The 14,733-nt window shown below is 35.4% G+C and overlaps 1 protein-coding gene across 1 annotated transcript in view; it reads left to right on the top strand.

Moving 5' to 3' along the window:
• Positions 1 to 14,421, top strand: part of RFX3 (regulatory factor X, 3 (influences HLA class II expression)) — a gene marked incomplete at its 3' end in the record, with an annotated part of 22,382 nt that extends 7,961 nt beyond the window's left edge. Inside the window, exons 4-10 of the mRNA XM_010160988.1 lie at positions 6,890 to 7,011; positions 8,285 to 8,397; positions 9,151 to 9,266; positions 9,755 to 9,909; positions 12,183 to 12,280; positions 12,593 to 12,742; positions 14,213 to 14,421. Coding sequence (XP_010159290.1) covers positions 6,890 to 7,011; positions 8,285 to 8,397; positions 9,151 to 9,266; positions 9,755 to 9,909; positions 12,183 to 12,280; positions 12,593 to 12,742; positions 14,213 to 14,421 — 963 coding nt within the window. The remainder of the gene's footprint in view (positions 1 to 6,889; positions 7,012 to 8,284; positions 8,398 to 9,150; positions 9,267 to 9,754; positions 9,910 to 12,182; positions 12,281 to 12,592; positions 12,743 to 14,212) is intronic.
• Between the last annotated feature and the right edge of the window lie 312 nt (positions 14,422 to 14,733).

Raw genomic sequence — 14,733 nt, 5'->3', positions numbered from 1 at the left:
TCTATGATTCTATGAAGGCTGGGAACTACAAAGTACTGTGTGCAAGTTTTGGTCAGGATAGAGTTAATTTTCTTCACAGTAGCTAGTATAAGGCCATGTTTTGGATTTGTGCTGAGAAAAATATTGACAATAAACTAATGTTTTTAGTTGTTCCAAACCAATGTTTGTATTAAGTGAAGGACTTTTTCAGTTTCTGATACTGCACTTGTGTTCCCAGCTTCCCTGCATTCATCCAGGGCAGCTGACCCAAGCTGACAAAAGGGACATTTCATGCCATAAAATGTCATGCTTGTCTGGGGGCTCCCTCAGTGTGCTCTCATGCTCTCACAGACTCTTCTGTCTCTGGTTCTTGCTGCTTCTGGACTGGCTGGGCATCAGTCAGCAGTCGGAGAGCAGTTTTATCATTTGGGTGTTTTTCCCATTACTGTTTTCCTTCTCATTACATACAGTTATCATTAGTAATAGTTCTATTTTTCTTCATCATTTATTATTAGTGTTATTATTGTTGTTGCTGTTATTATTATTACATATTATTAGTATTATTTGCATCATTGTTTTATTTATTTTTATTTCTTTATTTTTAATTACTAAACTGTTCTTATCTCAACCAACGAGTTCTTTCCTGTTCTTCCTCTGATTCTCTCCCCCATGCCACTGGGGAGAGGGAGGTGAATGAGCAACTGTGTGGTTCTTGATTACTGACTGGAGCTAAACCATGATACACTGGATAATTATGCTGAATAGGTAGCTTTTACATGAAAAGTACTGTGCTGTAGTAGAAAAGTTGGTTGTGCATTAATTTCAGTTGAGGCTAGCAATAAGACAGAAGAATGGGAAAATGAAAGAAGTGGAAGCCTCAATCATCTATCTGCAGTACTGACTGCAGAAAAGACCACCATGTTGTTATTACTTAATATGGCTTTGTTATTAAATCCTGAAAAGCAGCTGTCCCAGTATTTCTTCCTAGATGAGGCATTATCTCTTTGCTCAGGACCTTGCCTTACTTACCTTCTTGTCCTTTAAGACAAAAGACTAGCTGATCTCTTTACACTCTTGAAATCTTGTGATGTCCCTAGTTAGGTACCTGTGCTGGTTTTTGTCAGGAAATAGCTGCTTTTCTCCACAGTGCGGTCGGTTGGCCCAGAACAGCCGAAGGAGTGTTTCATTCCATGGTATGTCAGGCTCGGGGCACATCTGCAGTTCTGAGGTGGGAAGTGGCCTGGTGGGGTCTTTGAAGACTTGGGATAGCTTGATAGCTGGGTCATGAGCTCCTTTGTGAGCTCTTGGCACAATTGTTAGCAGTGGGGTGGGTTAGTTTGTTAGTGGACTGGGGAGTCAGATGGCTTTTTCCAGGTGGGGTTGTTGTCCTGGGGCTCTGGCTTTGGGGGCTCTGAGGATTCTCACTACTCAGGACCTGGCTGTGTGTCAGTCAGTGAGCAATTGTATGATAGGTGCTCTTTTCTATTATTTTAATTACTTATCACTATAATACAGTATCACTATAATGTTAATTTATATTATTAAATAGTTCTTAAATTTACAAGCTTCCTTGCCTTTTCCTCTGACTCTCCTCCTCCACTAGTGGAGGGGGGAAGGTCAGCAAGTGGCTGTGTGGTACTTTACAGAGAGCCCAGGTTAAAACCACGACATTACCCTAGAAATAGAAGCATTGTTCACATAGTCGTACTGGTGTACTGTTCATTCAAAGTAATTCTTAGCATCTTTGTTCACTCCTTAGCTCAGAGTACACAGATCTCAGTAAAATACTTTCTGCTTTCCGAACTCCTAACATCCTAAATAAATAAAATGCAGACATCAAGAAGCTAGCCAGGCTTTGACAGTTGCACTGTGAAAAACATATATTGGCTCTGCTCTACATATCATCAAACATACAAGCAATACTGAACAGGCTATAGATATTTTCAGAATTAAGATGTTTATCCAACAAAATAAAGGAAATTTTCCTTGAAAAATAGAAATCCATGAGCCACTATTACTTTAACATACTTATTCATACTTATCTGAACCAGAAAACTGCTATTTTTTTTAACAGAAACAGGTCTTTTCAAAACCAACTATGATGATTCCAGAACATTTTTGTCTCACTGGAATGTGCTGGTTATGACAGACATTTCAGAAAAAGATTTAACAAATCAATTAATTTATTCCACAATCTAGTTTGTTTACTTCATTACAGGCACTCCTTAGTGTGTAGCAATCATGAGCTTTGGTCCATTCTTCTCTCTTTGTAGCCTTACTTTTTAAGTTTAAGATAGTCTTTCTTCATACAATGTCAAGCTTTATTCAACGTTCTTAAAGTAAAAATGTCTGTATAATTTGCTTGATTAATTTTAATAGAAACTGAGATACGCTTGTGTTTTGTAGCCCTCAGAAGCTAGGCATTTATAGGAAAAAAGAAGTGCTAAATATAAAAATGACTTAATTTAAAACTTTCAGTACACAGTTTAAAAAGTGGATTTGTATTTTTGAAGTAAGATTTCTTCCACATTTACTGAACGTACCTAGTATCTAATTTCAATATTTGATATATGTCTGTATGTATTTTTGTCATAGTTGTCATAGTGTATTGAAGAATTCTAGCATGATTTATTAAGAGAGAGCTGAAGGACTGAACATTATAATTTACATGATTAGGGTAACATTGCTCTTTCTCCAGCTTTACTAATATTTCTATTGTGTCTTTTGTCCTTTAAATTATTTGTAAATTGAAGTCAATATACTTTTTCTATGTAGTTATACCAATTCTACCACCTCTGTGAGACACATCTAATTGGCTAAACAGTTCTTTCTGGCAAAGGCTGTAGACTGAATGTTTTCTGTGGATCATTTTTCTTTGTTAATTTTCTTTATTTGAGGCTCATGCACCTTTTCTATTTGCATAACTTGAATATCTCAAAGTGCCTTTGTATGTTCATGTTCAGACTTTGTTCTGGGCTTGAACTCAAGGGTCAAAGATTTATTAGACATAATTTTAAGATGGAAGGTAATGCTGTTAGTTGCTTAGTCTTGGTTATCAGTGGGAGCTTTGGGAGTACTCTTTCTTTGCTCCAGTAAGAAGGAAGAACAGTATCTACAGATCACAGGTGCTAATGGTCCTATCTTCCAACTGAGACAGTGGTTTGGAGGCAACAACCACATACCAAGAGACTTTGAACTGAAGAAATGCACAGTTAACTACTAATCTTGGATGGGATAACACCCTGCCTTTCAGCTGGGCCTTCTGTATGCATCAGACTTGTAAGGGAAGGCCTGGCTTGCCTCCATAAAACTGGGCGACAAGTTTGTTAAGACACAATATCCTAAAATCGTAAGAGAACTTACATGATAAACAACTAAAGAGCCTTCTAATGGAGTAGTTCAGAGTAAATCACAGTCTTTCACTTGAACGAGCAGAGATATTTCGTGTGTAGTGTGGTTATGATGCCGAAGTGATTGTGGCTTAAAAATCTAGGAACTTATGCTTAGGCTTCTAGATTAGATGTATCTCAACAATGCTTATTGGACTGAGAAGAGATGTTTTAAAAGAACACAGGAAAATTGCATTTCTTAAATTTCTTTACTGGTTCTGATTTCAGATAACCATGCTTTTATTGAAATATAGCCTCTGCATTATTTTTGAGGCTTCATGATGTATGCACAACTGTACACTTGGAAGTGGTTTTGTTTTCTTCAGACACTAAAAAGAAACCAGTACAAATTTAATCTATACACCAAAACTTCTGATAGGATGCAAATGCTTCTCAGGTATTTCTTTGGTACTTGCAGGTTTTGCATCTTCACTAATTTTTTTTAAGCATTTGTGTTGCTTCAATTTTCTTGTAGTTAACAGCTTTAGTATGTGTTGCTTGTGGTGTTGCAAGCTGTTTGAATCAACTTTTGTCTTCTGCTGATTTTAAAAGCTGGGAGTTTTTTCCCCTAGTAACATCAATGGCAACATTTTATTTGCATAAAGTAGTAAAGTACTTTACACATTGTTATGCATAAGTCACCATCTTGTTACACAGTTCCATTAACTCACTTCTCACAGACATCAGTGAACTGCTAGTGATAAATCACAGTAATAGATTTAAAATAAAAATAAAATAGAGATGAATCTTCAGAGCTTAGTTCTGTTTCTTGAAGCCCTACTGTTTGTCTTTTAGCAAGCCAGGATAGAAGACAGAGTTTTTAAGAAAAAGAGAGAATATTATAAATTGCATAACAGTATGAGTTGGATTTTTCAGAAAAAGACTAAATTCTAAGACTTAGAGTAAAATCCAAATAGTGGCAGCATGGCAACAGTACAGGCAAACAACAAAATTTGCGGAAAATTTCACTAAATAAGCTGCTGTCTGTTTTTTGTCTGTCTTGTGACTTAGTCAATACATTTTGGCTTCTCATAGTTTTGAGTTTTTAGCTTGTTTCTCTTCCCTACCAATTTCACCTGTGCATTTCAAACCAAGCAGGCACTTTATTATACTTTCCCTTCTGCATTATCTTATTAATGAATATGGTTTGTTTGCTGCACTTGAATTTTAGTCAGGAAGTTATTAATCTGTTCTGCAGTGTGAGAGAAATTTCTGTTAATGAAGTTCTTTCACAGTTCAACTATGGAAGTCAATAAAGTTGTATACTAAATTAACTACAAAGTGAGACCGGTATATCATTCAGAGTCAGTTCTGACTTACCTGATTTTATGTTGTTATTTCAGTGGTTTAGGGTGGGTTTTTTTTATTTTGTATAGCTTTGCACGAATTGAAAAAATGTCTGTTGCTGACTAAAGACTTACAAACTTTTACTGTGTTTATGCTAACCTGTATAAAATTCAAATGGTGTCCTTTCTGGGTCAAATATTATTAGGAAGCTGTAATATTCATGTAAAGTCAGTTACCATTTTCTGCTCCCAGTCTCCTAGGATCTAGGAAAGATGAAATAAGGCATAGCTTAGTAGTGAGTACAATAGGGGAATAGAGTAAAAGTATGGATAATTTTAGGAAATGCAACTCTTACCAGTTAGGAAATTGTAGCTATTTTTTCCATACTCCAAGAAGGGCTTGAATTTAACTAAAGAATCTGGAGACCTGTTTGATGTCTAAACTGCCAGAGCTCTACTTGTATGTAAAAGACAGCTGATCTAAAAGTTTTAACCATTGTCTGCTTTTGTTTCATCTGAAACTCCTGAAGTGGGTTTTTTTGGGTTTGGGTTTTTTTTTTTTTCCATTCTTTGGTTTCATTTTGTAAGTAATTTTCTAATGCTGTTGAAACTGGTTAACTCCTGTGATGAGTTAATCTATCACAGAGCCAGAATTAAGAATTTAGCCCAGCATATTTTATATAAAGCACAGTGGAGTAAGTAGGTAGATAATCCTTATTCCTAGCATCAAAGGATTAAGTTGGCTTTTATACTTTAATTAAAAGGGTTTTTTGCATAACTGATAAACTCTGAGAAGAGTGTTATTTTTATATATTCAAAACATTTTGAATCCTATTTCAGCTGAATGGTCAGTAAAAGAATAAATTATGTAGAAAGAAATGGAACTGTCTTGAAGTTGATCCTCTGCCTAGAATTTGTAATTATAATGTATAGTGAGAGAGAAGTTAACAATTCCAGAACTGCCTGGAATACAGGTAGATTTATCAACTAATGGCAAGCTCATTCAGAAGAGTTCAGTGTTACCATGATAACAGAGATGAAATTTTATTTATTAAAGTTGATTAGAGTTTCACTGTTGTCTTCAACAGGCATAGGATTTTACACTAGACAATTAGAGAAAGCGAAACTTCATATAAATGTCCGAGAGATAGGATTGGTATAGGTGTCTTCTTTTTTCCCAAGCACTGAATATCCTGAAGTTATAAAACTACTTGTTAACTACGACAGGAGTCTTTCTGTGGAAAGGTGTACTTTTTGTCTTTTATTACTGCATAGATTTATGTCATGAATGCCTCGAATATTGAACAGGTGTTTTTCATGGGAACTTTATTTTGAAATAAAATCTCGGTAATTACATGAGATAATGCTGGTTTAGGTTTAATGGAAACTAAATGTTCCCAACTGCTTCTCAAGGTAATGAATTGAGAGTGGAATTTCTTGTCGCATTTCTAAAGTGATCATGGAGTTTTACAGTCTGCGCAACAATTCCAGTCTGAGTGATCATTAAACCAAACTTTATTTAGCTTTGGAGTTTCTCTTATTTTCTTTTTCAGTGGCCACAATTCCTTTTCAAAAGTGCAAAGCATCCAAGATGTTACCATTAAGGCCTGGGACAGAGTAAATTCTCAGTTGTATTGGAAGTGACAGGCATCATCTTCAGCCTGTCAGACTGACTCTCGAGACAAACACTTGGCCATCCAAATCAACAGTCTCGTTCATATCATTGTGGTTTATGTCCCTTATAAAGGATTCTGAAAATTGACTAGTGAAGAGTTTGGGTTTCCACGTAGCTTTCTCAGGCCTGTGCTTCTGAAAGAAGTTTGTTGGATTTGAAAAGTCTTTCCCCATCCTCAGACTGTAATACTATTTTGTCGTAATGAAATACTATTTTTTAATTACACAATTATTGGGAAGTCAAGCTATTTGGAAAGGGAAAGATTTGGTGTCTTCTGGTGTAAATTAGCTGGTCTTACAGTAGGTACACTGTTTCTAAGCTAAATTCCACAGGAAATCGGTAGTGGTGCTGCATTATCACCTTTATTACTTCTGTAGTGTATTGTTAATGCTCTGGCTTCTCTTAGTAATTGTTTCTTCTGTTATTTGCAAAATAAATGAAAATGTGTGAATTCTTTTGCTACTTTTTTGAGGTGGAGAAATCAGAGCAAACATAGATGGTATGATCTTCTTTATGAAGAGGTAAACAGAAAGAATAATATTGTACTTGATATTTTGTAGGTATAAGCCTATGCAGAAAGTGGATGGAGTCGCAGATGGCTTCACAGGAAGTGGTCAACAGACAGGCACATCTGTTGAACAAACTGTTATTGCCCAAAGTCAACATCATCAACAGTTTTTAGGTATGAAAGCAAGTTTTATAGTGCTGTATAAACAAATCCGATGTACTTCATTATCACTGTGAATATCAAATCAATACAAATACAGGTGTTGCTTCTAAGGTTACCTTTTAAAATTTTTTACATTTTACTCTTTAAAATTCTTACAACAGAACAAAATGACACTTAAATTACATGTTCTGTCATATGAGCTTTATTTAACATGCATCTAATATGCATCATGTAAGTATAAAAGAAAATATTGGCAAATACTGCATTTGTGTGATCTATTCGATATTATATAAATCACAATGCAGTTGCTGTGCAAAGTTATATTAGACATGCATATTGAAATTCCTGCAGTTACATTTGTTCCCTGCATGTGCATTACAGTGCATTTTATTTCTTAAAAGTGGGGCAGTGGTGTTGCAGTACTAAGCAGATTAGCCAGCCAGTGGGCTTTTTTGAAAGTGTGCTGTGGTGTTACAAATGGAAAGAGCCAAATAGTTTCAACTAGAACCCCAAAATTAATGTTTTGAAATGTTCAAGTTATGGATTCATGGATCCAGTTAAGTCTGTGTTCTCAGTAATGGAAACAAATGGTAATTTAGTTATTTGTTTGTGTAGAAAGACTCTGGCTGTGTTCTTGCAGAAGGTACAGGCTTATTTGGTCGGTTTTTTCAAGCATGAAATCCTTTGGTCTAATTTCACTGTTACTGAAATCATTGGGAACAGAAGTGTAGCATTAAAATATTTTGAATCTTTCTTTCCAAGTACCCTTCAGTGAAGCATTTTCCTTTTATATCAGCTTGTCTCTTGGAAACATTTGTGACAAATAGTAAAAACACACATTGGCTCTACTGGAAAGTTCAGTAAGTCTCAAATAAAAATGTATATTGAGTCTACTAAATCCCATCATACCTGACTATATAGGAACTCTTCAGTTGAACAAGGAAAAAACACTATTCAAGGATTAATCTTTCACACACCGACATAGATATTTTCCTTCATCCTATAATATTCTGAAAACATGTGTAAGCTGTTCTATATAGGTGTAGTATATACATGACATCTTTTTAATGTCTTCAAGAGTACTGTCATAGTTCTTTTCAATTAAAAAATGCTGGCTGAATTTGTTTACAATATTAACGTACAACAGGTGTGAAAGAATTTTTTCTTTGAACATTATGACCTTTTGGAATTAATTTCTTTGTATCATCCTTAGTTTTTTTCTTAATCGTACTGTAACTGGCACGGTTCACAACAGCCCTCTTTCATTATGTTGTCATGGAAACAGATGCATCTCGAGTACTTCCAGAGTTTGGGGAAGTTGAAATATCTTCTCTACCAGATGGTACTACCTTTGAGGACATCAAATCACTGCAGAGTCTTTATCGAGAGCACTGTGAGGTATTTCCTATAAATCATTTCTTTTTTAAAGTTTATGAAATCTAGTATGTGATTATCCTCCAGAATATTTTGCTTGTTTCATTAGAAAGGACATCAGCAAAGAAGGTTTTTCTGGAGGGACTCCTTTACAGGGGAAAAAAGTAATATATAATAGACACTGAGAATGGAATGTAGTTATGTGTATGGTTTCAGAATGTTAGAGAAACTAAACTTCAGATTGTACATGCAGACCTTTGGTTTAGTGAATAGGAAATTTGAATCAGGTTAACTTGTAATTTTTTTACATTAAAAGCAGTAAATTTTTTTGTCATTTTAAAGAAACATTGAGACCTTTAAGCCACATTTGATATTGAAAATATGTCTTTTAACATTATTTCTGAAGGTGCTTTCAAACCTGTACTGAATTATAAAAAATTAATAAAATGTCAGGTTTCCTTTGTGATTGCAGTAGCATTAAGTATTTTCTTTGTGTGACTTCCTCTGATACATTTACATAGGTCATGCTCATTTCTGGAGACTTCTGAGCATGGGCACTTGGCCTTAACTCAACTCTCTCTGCACACGAGTTTATAGTGCTGGATAATTCATGGATATCAAGGGTATTAAAACAGATATTATTTATAACTTGAGAAATGTACAGTTTGCCTTTGCTCCAATATGCAATGAAGGAAAATAAGCTATAGATCTAGTTCGAGCTGGGAGTAGGGGTCAGCGGGGTGGAAGACAATCTGTACTTGTGTGGTATTTTCTCAGGCAATACTGGATGTGGTTGTGAATCTTCAGTTCAGTCTGATAGAAAAATTGTGGCAAACTTTCTGGCGCTATTCTCCCTCTGCTCCACCTGATGGTACTAATATTACCGAACCAAGGTCAGTAGATGTTTCTCTTTGTCTACTGCTTCTTATGATAATATAATAGTAGTGTCAAATAGGCGTATTGGTTTTACCTGCAGAGTAATATTTTTGTTCTCATATGCTAATTTTTCAAATTAAATTTATGTTGTCTAGCATTTTTGTATATGCTGGTTGTATGCTAAAATGCAGTCTTGAAACGATTGTATCATCCATTTTCCTTTTTGCTTGGACAACTAAAGTAAAAGGTGTCTTTTCACAATATTTTATCCAGTTCTTTTAGGCCAAAATGATACTTTGTACCTCTGCATACTTTGACCGGTGGCAAAGCTATTAGAGGCATTTTTAAAATCTATTTCCATGTGACACAACAGCTCAAGATATTCTGTTAGGTCTGGTTGAGACATGACATCTTTGTAAAATAATACATTTTAACACCCACTGAAGGTTTTACCTGCTGTAAATGCATTCTCATTTATTTGTTTGATACGTCTTTTTCACACCAGCAATCTCAGTGAAATAGAAAGTCGACTTCCAAAAGCAAAGCTGATTAGTCTTTGCAAGAATGAGTCTATTCTGAAATGGATGTGTAATTGTGACCATGTGATGTACCAGGCTTTGGTGGAGATTCTCATTCCTGACGTCCTTAGACCTATTCCTAGTAAGTTGAATACCTGAAACATTTTAAGAATTACTGTGCATGCATGTGTGTAGACGTGGTGGTATTGTGGCTTACAGGGCAGCTTTAGTAGTAAGTTTGAAAGTTAGGAAAGTATCATGTATCATTTATCCTCAATTTTGTTGCATAGGAGGTTGTGCTGAGGGTTGACACATGCTTGGTATTTTAAAAATAACTGAGGATTTTACTGCAGTTGGAAGATGTAGTTTTTAAGATACAGTTTCATATTAAACATATTTCTTTCTCTCTCTGTTACGTTTTCAAATAAAAATGTGTTCCTTGTACCCTGGCTGTAGACTACTTGATAGACCTCGATGTATGTCCTGTAGCCCTGAGCCAATGTGCAGTAATGCCAGTCAGTCCTTCCACTCAGCTGAGTAGTTTTTAGTTTAAACCTTTCATATTAATCTTTGATTACTTGGAGAAAAAATGTGTTTGATCTTTGTGATTCCATTTTTGTACCGTTAGTATTTAGTTCCTTATCAGTGGCTGCTGAAACTAATTTTAATGGCCATTGAGGCAATGAAAAATGAACTCAGAACTTTTTAGTCCAATTTATTATTCCACTACTGAGTATTCTACTACAGTAAATTATTCAATCCACTCTCTTTCTGCTATCCTGACTCTTTCGTTGCAGTATGGAACTGTCCAGCCTTTCAACCATGACCAGGAGTACAGATTTTTTTTTTTCTAAGTCAGTTTTACAGAATCTGTTGTTACTCCAGCAGTCTATTTTTGTGGCTATTTTTGGTGGAAAATGAATTTACATGAAGGAAGTTGAACTCCTTTATAAAGCATTTATTGTTTTGCCTATGCTGTGCTAAATATTATAAAGAGGTCATGTTAGCAACCCACTATAAACCTCATAACTCCTACATATTATATCCTTTCCATGAAAAAACAGCAGTCACTTTGTAAATTGGTATTAATATTTTTCTTTAAAAAATGGGGCCTTCAGTAGCTGTGCAGCTAACAAAGCTGTTTTGTCATGCTGTGAACACCTCTTCTGCTATCGTGACTACATCAGTTGTAATCACCATAAGAATATTTTCAGGTACTGCACTGTGTTGCGAGGGATGAAATAACGGACTTCACGCCATGATCAATATGATCGATGTGAGCCAATTTATTGCAAAATTACATGCCTTTTTATACACTTGTTAAATGCTTAGCACATATGTCATTGATTATGATTGGTTCCTAGCTAATATTATTTGTTAAAAAATGTAGCATCTTTATGAACGGCAAGCTCTGTCCATGTAGCATCTTGCTAAAGGCAAGCTTTGTGCATGTAGCATCTTTGCTATGATGTTCATGTAACATCTTTGCTATAAGCAAGCTTTGTTCACGTAGCAACTTGCAGTTTCTGCGTGGTCAGGTGCAGTGGTTTCGTGAGCTTGTGAGTGTTCACAGTTCTTCATTCCCAAGATCTTCAGATCTTCTTGCTGTAACGTTTCTTCTCCTTGATGCGTTGTTCATTCTCTTCTAGGGCCTGTAGTGTCTTGTTTGCTCTAGGCCGAAGCCAGAGTTGCTCAGGCTCAGAGATTCTCTACATGACCATAGTCCTGCAGAAAATCCTCAACAGCACTGCAGAAAAATTGTATTGACTTTTTGCTTCTCAGGGAAATAAAATTAGGTTTCAGTACACTATGTATGATACAAAAGAAAATTGGAACTGGAAATGTGTAAGGTCTCCAGGTCAGCCATTTACAGAGGCAGGTTTACCTTTTTTAAGGAAAGCCTAAATTCTTGGTAGAGATTGACATAATTTATCTTTTCATCTATGTAGCAAGATAAAGGAAAAATGTTTTCTCAAATGCATGCTTTGAGCAACCTGGTCTAGTGGAAGGTGTCCCTGGCCATGGCAGGGTGGTTGGAACTAGATGATCTTTCAGGTCCCTTCCAACCCAAACCGTTCTATAATTCTATGAAATGGAAAGCTGAAAGTTTGTGATGGAAATTTCCATCACAACAACTGCTGCAATTACTGATACTCTTCTATAAGGGTGCCCGAAACAATACTGCTTTAAAAGATCGTTAGGTGAGGAAGTCAGAACTGCTTATTAAACCAAAACTAAAATCATTATTGCATAATCTATATCTGAATGAGACATTATGAACCTGGACTGGATTTGTCTTTCACTATGTAAAAGCAGCAGACCTGGACATTGAGTACGTAAGTACCGAGGAAGCAAAACATTGCAAGACAGGTACATTGCTTGCTTTTCATTCTGTTTTTCTTCTTTAATGCACAGGTGCCTTGACCCAAGCCATTCGCAATTTTGCAAAAAGCCTTGAAGGCTGGCTTTCAAATGCCATGAACAATATTCCACAGAGGATGATACAAACCAAGGTAGACAAAACTGTTGCAGTATTATTCTTGCAGTGGCAAACCAAGTGAGCGGTAGCATCTAAAAACAGTAGCATTTTAACTTTAATGTTAAAATTTCATGTTTAGCATCAAGTAGCAAATAATGGGAGAGGAAATAACTCGGTTTTGTCAAAAAAATTTTGAGGAGACATTATTTGACCTGCTACATGGACATAATTCACATTTGAGAACTCACTAATACAAAAACAAGAAATTGAAAGTAAAGATTCAATCTGTAGAATTAATCTACAGATAAAGATTACAGTAATTTAAAATAAATCAATTTCTTAATAGGTTGCCGCTGTAAGTGCCTTTGCCCAGACTCTGCGAAGATACACATCTCTCAATCACCTGGCTCAAGCAGCTCGTGCTGTGCTTCAAAATACTTCTCAAATCAATCAGATGCTCAATGATCTTAACCGTGTTGATTTTGCCAATGTTCAGGTAAAATGTAGCTTCAAATAACCAGCTTTAAAAAAAAAAAAAGTGTTATTTCCCCTATGATTTTGAACTTTATTGTTAACTGTCATTATTCTACCAAGGAAGTGAAGTGATTTTGCTGATTCATATATGCAGTGATTCAGTCCAAATGTGAACAGCTTACACTTTAAGAAAGTAAGAGCTCAGAACCATTTTCTGTTTCCATTCAGTGTTTTGAAGTGCACCTTTTCTTCCAACTTCCATGCAGATGTAGAGCAAATACATTCTTAATATGGGTACTATGAATGATGTCTTAATAATAGCATAAATGATATCTTAGAATTAGATCTCAGATAGCATAGCTTCTGAATCTTTCTAAAAGCTATTAAACACACAGCATTGTTTTTAGTAGAGACTGTGTCACTATTTCAAAGGCAATACCTTACTTATCTAAATTCTTAGGCTTAAATTTACAAGATCTCCTGAGTAATTTGTTAGATTAGTACAGATTAGAACTAGTTTCCAGTTAGCTACAGAATGTAAGTTTATATTTTCACTAAGCTTAATTTCTCCACTTTTCTGCCCCTCTGAGGAAAAGTATTTTTTTCCTTTTGCCCACCAAAGTGAAATGTTCCATATTACTTCGAGTTCTATGTTCCCTTGGAGTGTTTTTAACATACTTGTTCACAATCGTAACAGAAGTCAGTTAAGCATACTTGACCAAAGATACACTATATTAAGTATTGAAATATGTTAACATAGATACAGTCTGTGAATGAGGTGTTAACGTGGCGTATGATAGCTGAAGTTTAAGGATATGACTTGCAGTTAGTGAATCTTCATTTTTTGTCTCTTAGTTTCTGAATTGACCAGCTAGTGTTATTTAAACTTGATTGCACTAATTTGTTTATTATGATATGCAGAGTACGTTTCTCCATTTGCGTGCAGTTTTTGTTGTACTTTAAGTAATGTGTAGTCCATTATGCCTTTAGTTAGCAAACAAAACAATCTTTGTTTTCCTACAAAGCTTTCTTTTATAAGATAACAGAAATTGTCCCTGTAAGCTTAACCTCTTTGAAAAGGAATCTTGCGACTGATTCCTTGCCACTTCGTTACTTTAGCCCCTCATTTAACTGTTCTTCTTGCTTGCCTTGCGTATAGTCCCAGAAAACACTGACAAGTCCCAAATATTTGAGTAGAAGAATGATGAATGAGGAAACTAGAAGTCTTTTTGAAAATTAGTGTAGAAAACTACGTTTGTGTTGTTTCCATTGTTCATTCTCATTTCTTTATTTAATGTCTGTTCTTATTTTTTAAGCTTTTCCCATCCATTTGCTTTTGACAAAATTATGCTAGACATAAATATCTCCCTAGTTTATCTAGCCAGGGGGTTGTCCTTTTCATTCACTGAATTGCTTAATTTTTGAGAAAGAATTACATTCTGTGCTTCGGCTTATGTATTGTTAATTCAAAAGTTGCCATGTGCTGTAACAGGAGCAGGCTTCCTGGGTGTGCCAGTGTGATGACAACATGGTTCAGAGACTAGAAACAGATTTCAAGATGACACTTCAACAGCAAAGCACTCTGGAGCAGTGGGCTGCTTGGCTTGATAATGTAATGATGCAAGCACTGAAACCATATGAAGGAAGACCCAGCTTTCCTAAAGCAGCACGGCAATTCCTGTTAAAATGGTCTTTCTACAGGTAGTATGTAATAGACTTCTAAAACATTCTAACTATTCTGTTATTTGCTGAATTGTTCACTGCAGTGAAGTCAACAGATGTAATATCAAACAGTGGCTAAGTCATGAAAAAAGTGGGTTTTTTTTCAGGAAACTATTGTTGTTAACCTTGAATGCAGGGCTACTCGCAAATTTACAGGGACTGAAATGATCCTTGTTTACTGCTTTCAAGGCCTTGTGCAAATGAATGCAAGTGCAATTTTGTTGTGGATTAGAAACATAATATGAAATGTTGTGGTTGAATTAAAATATTAATTATTTAAATAAATTAATT

The sequence above is a fragment of the Eurypyga helias genome, unplaced genomic scaffold (genome assembly GCF_000690775.1).
Source record: "Eurypyga helias isolate BGI_N326 unplaced genomic scaffold, ASM69077v1 scaffold2391, whole genome shotgun sequence".
NCBI lineage: Eukaryota > Metazoa > Chordata > Aves > Eurypygiformes > Eurypygidae > Eurypyga > Eurypyga helias.
This window is presented reverse-complemented; position numbering and strand designations above follow the sequence as displayed.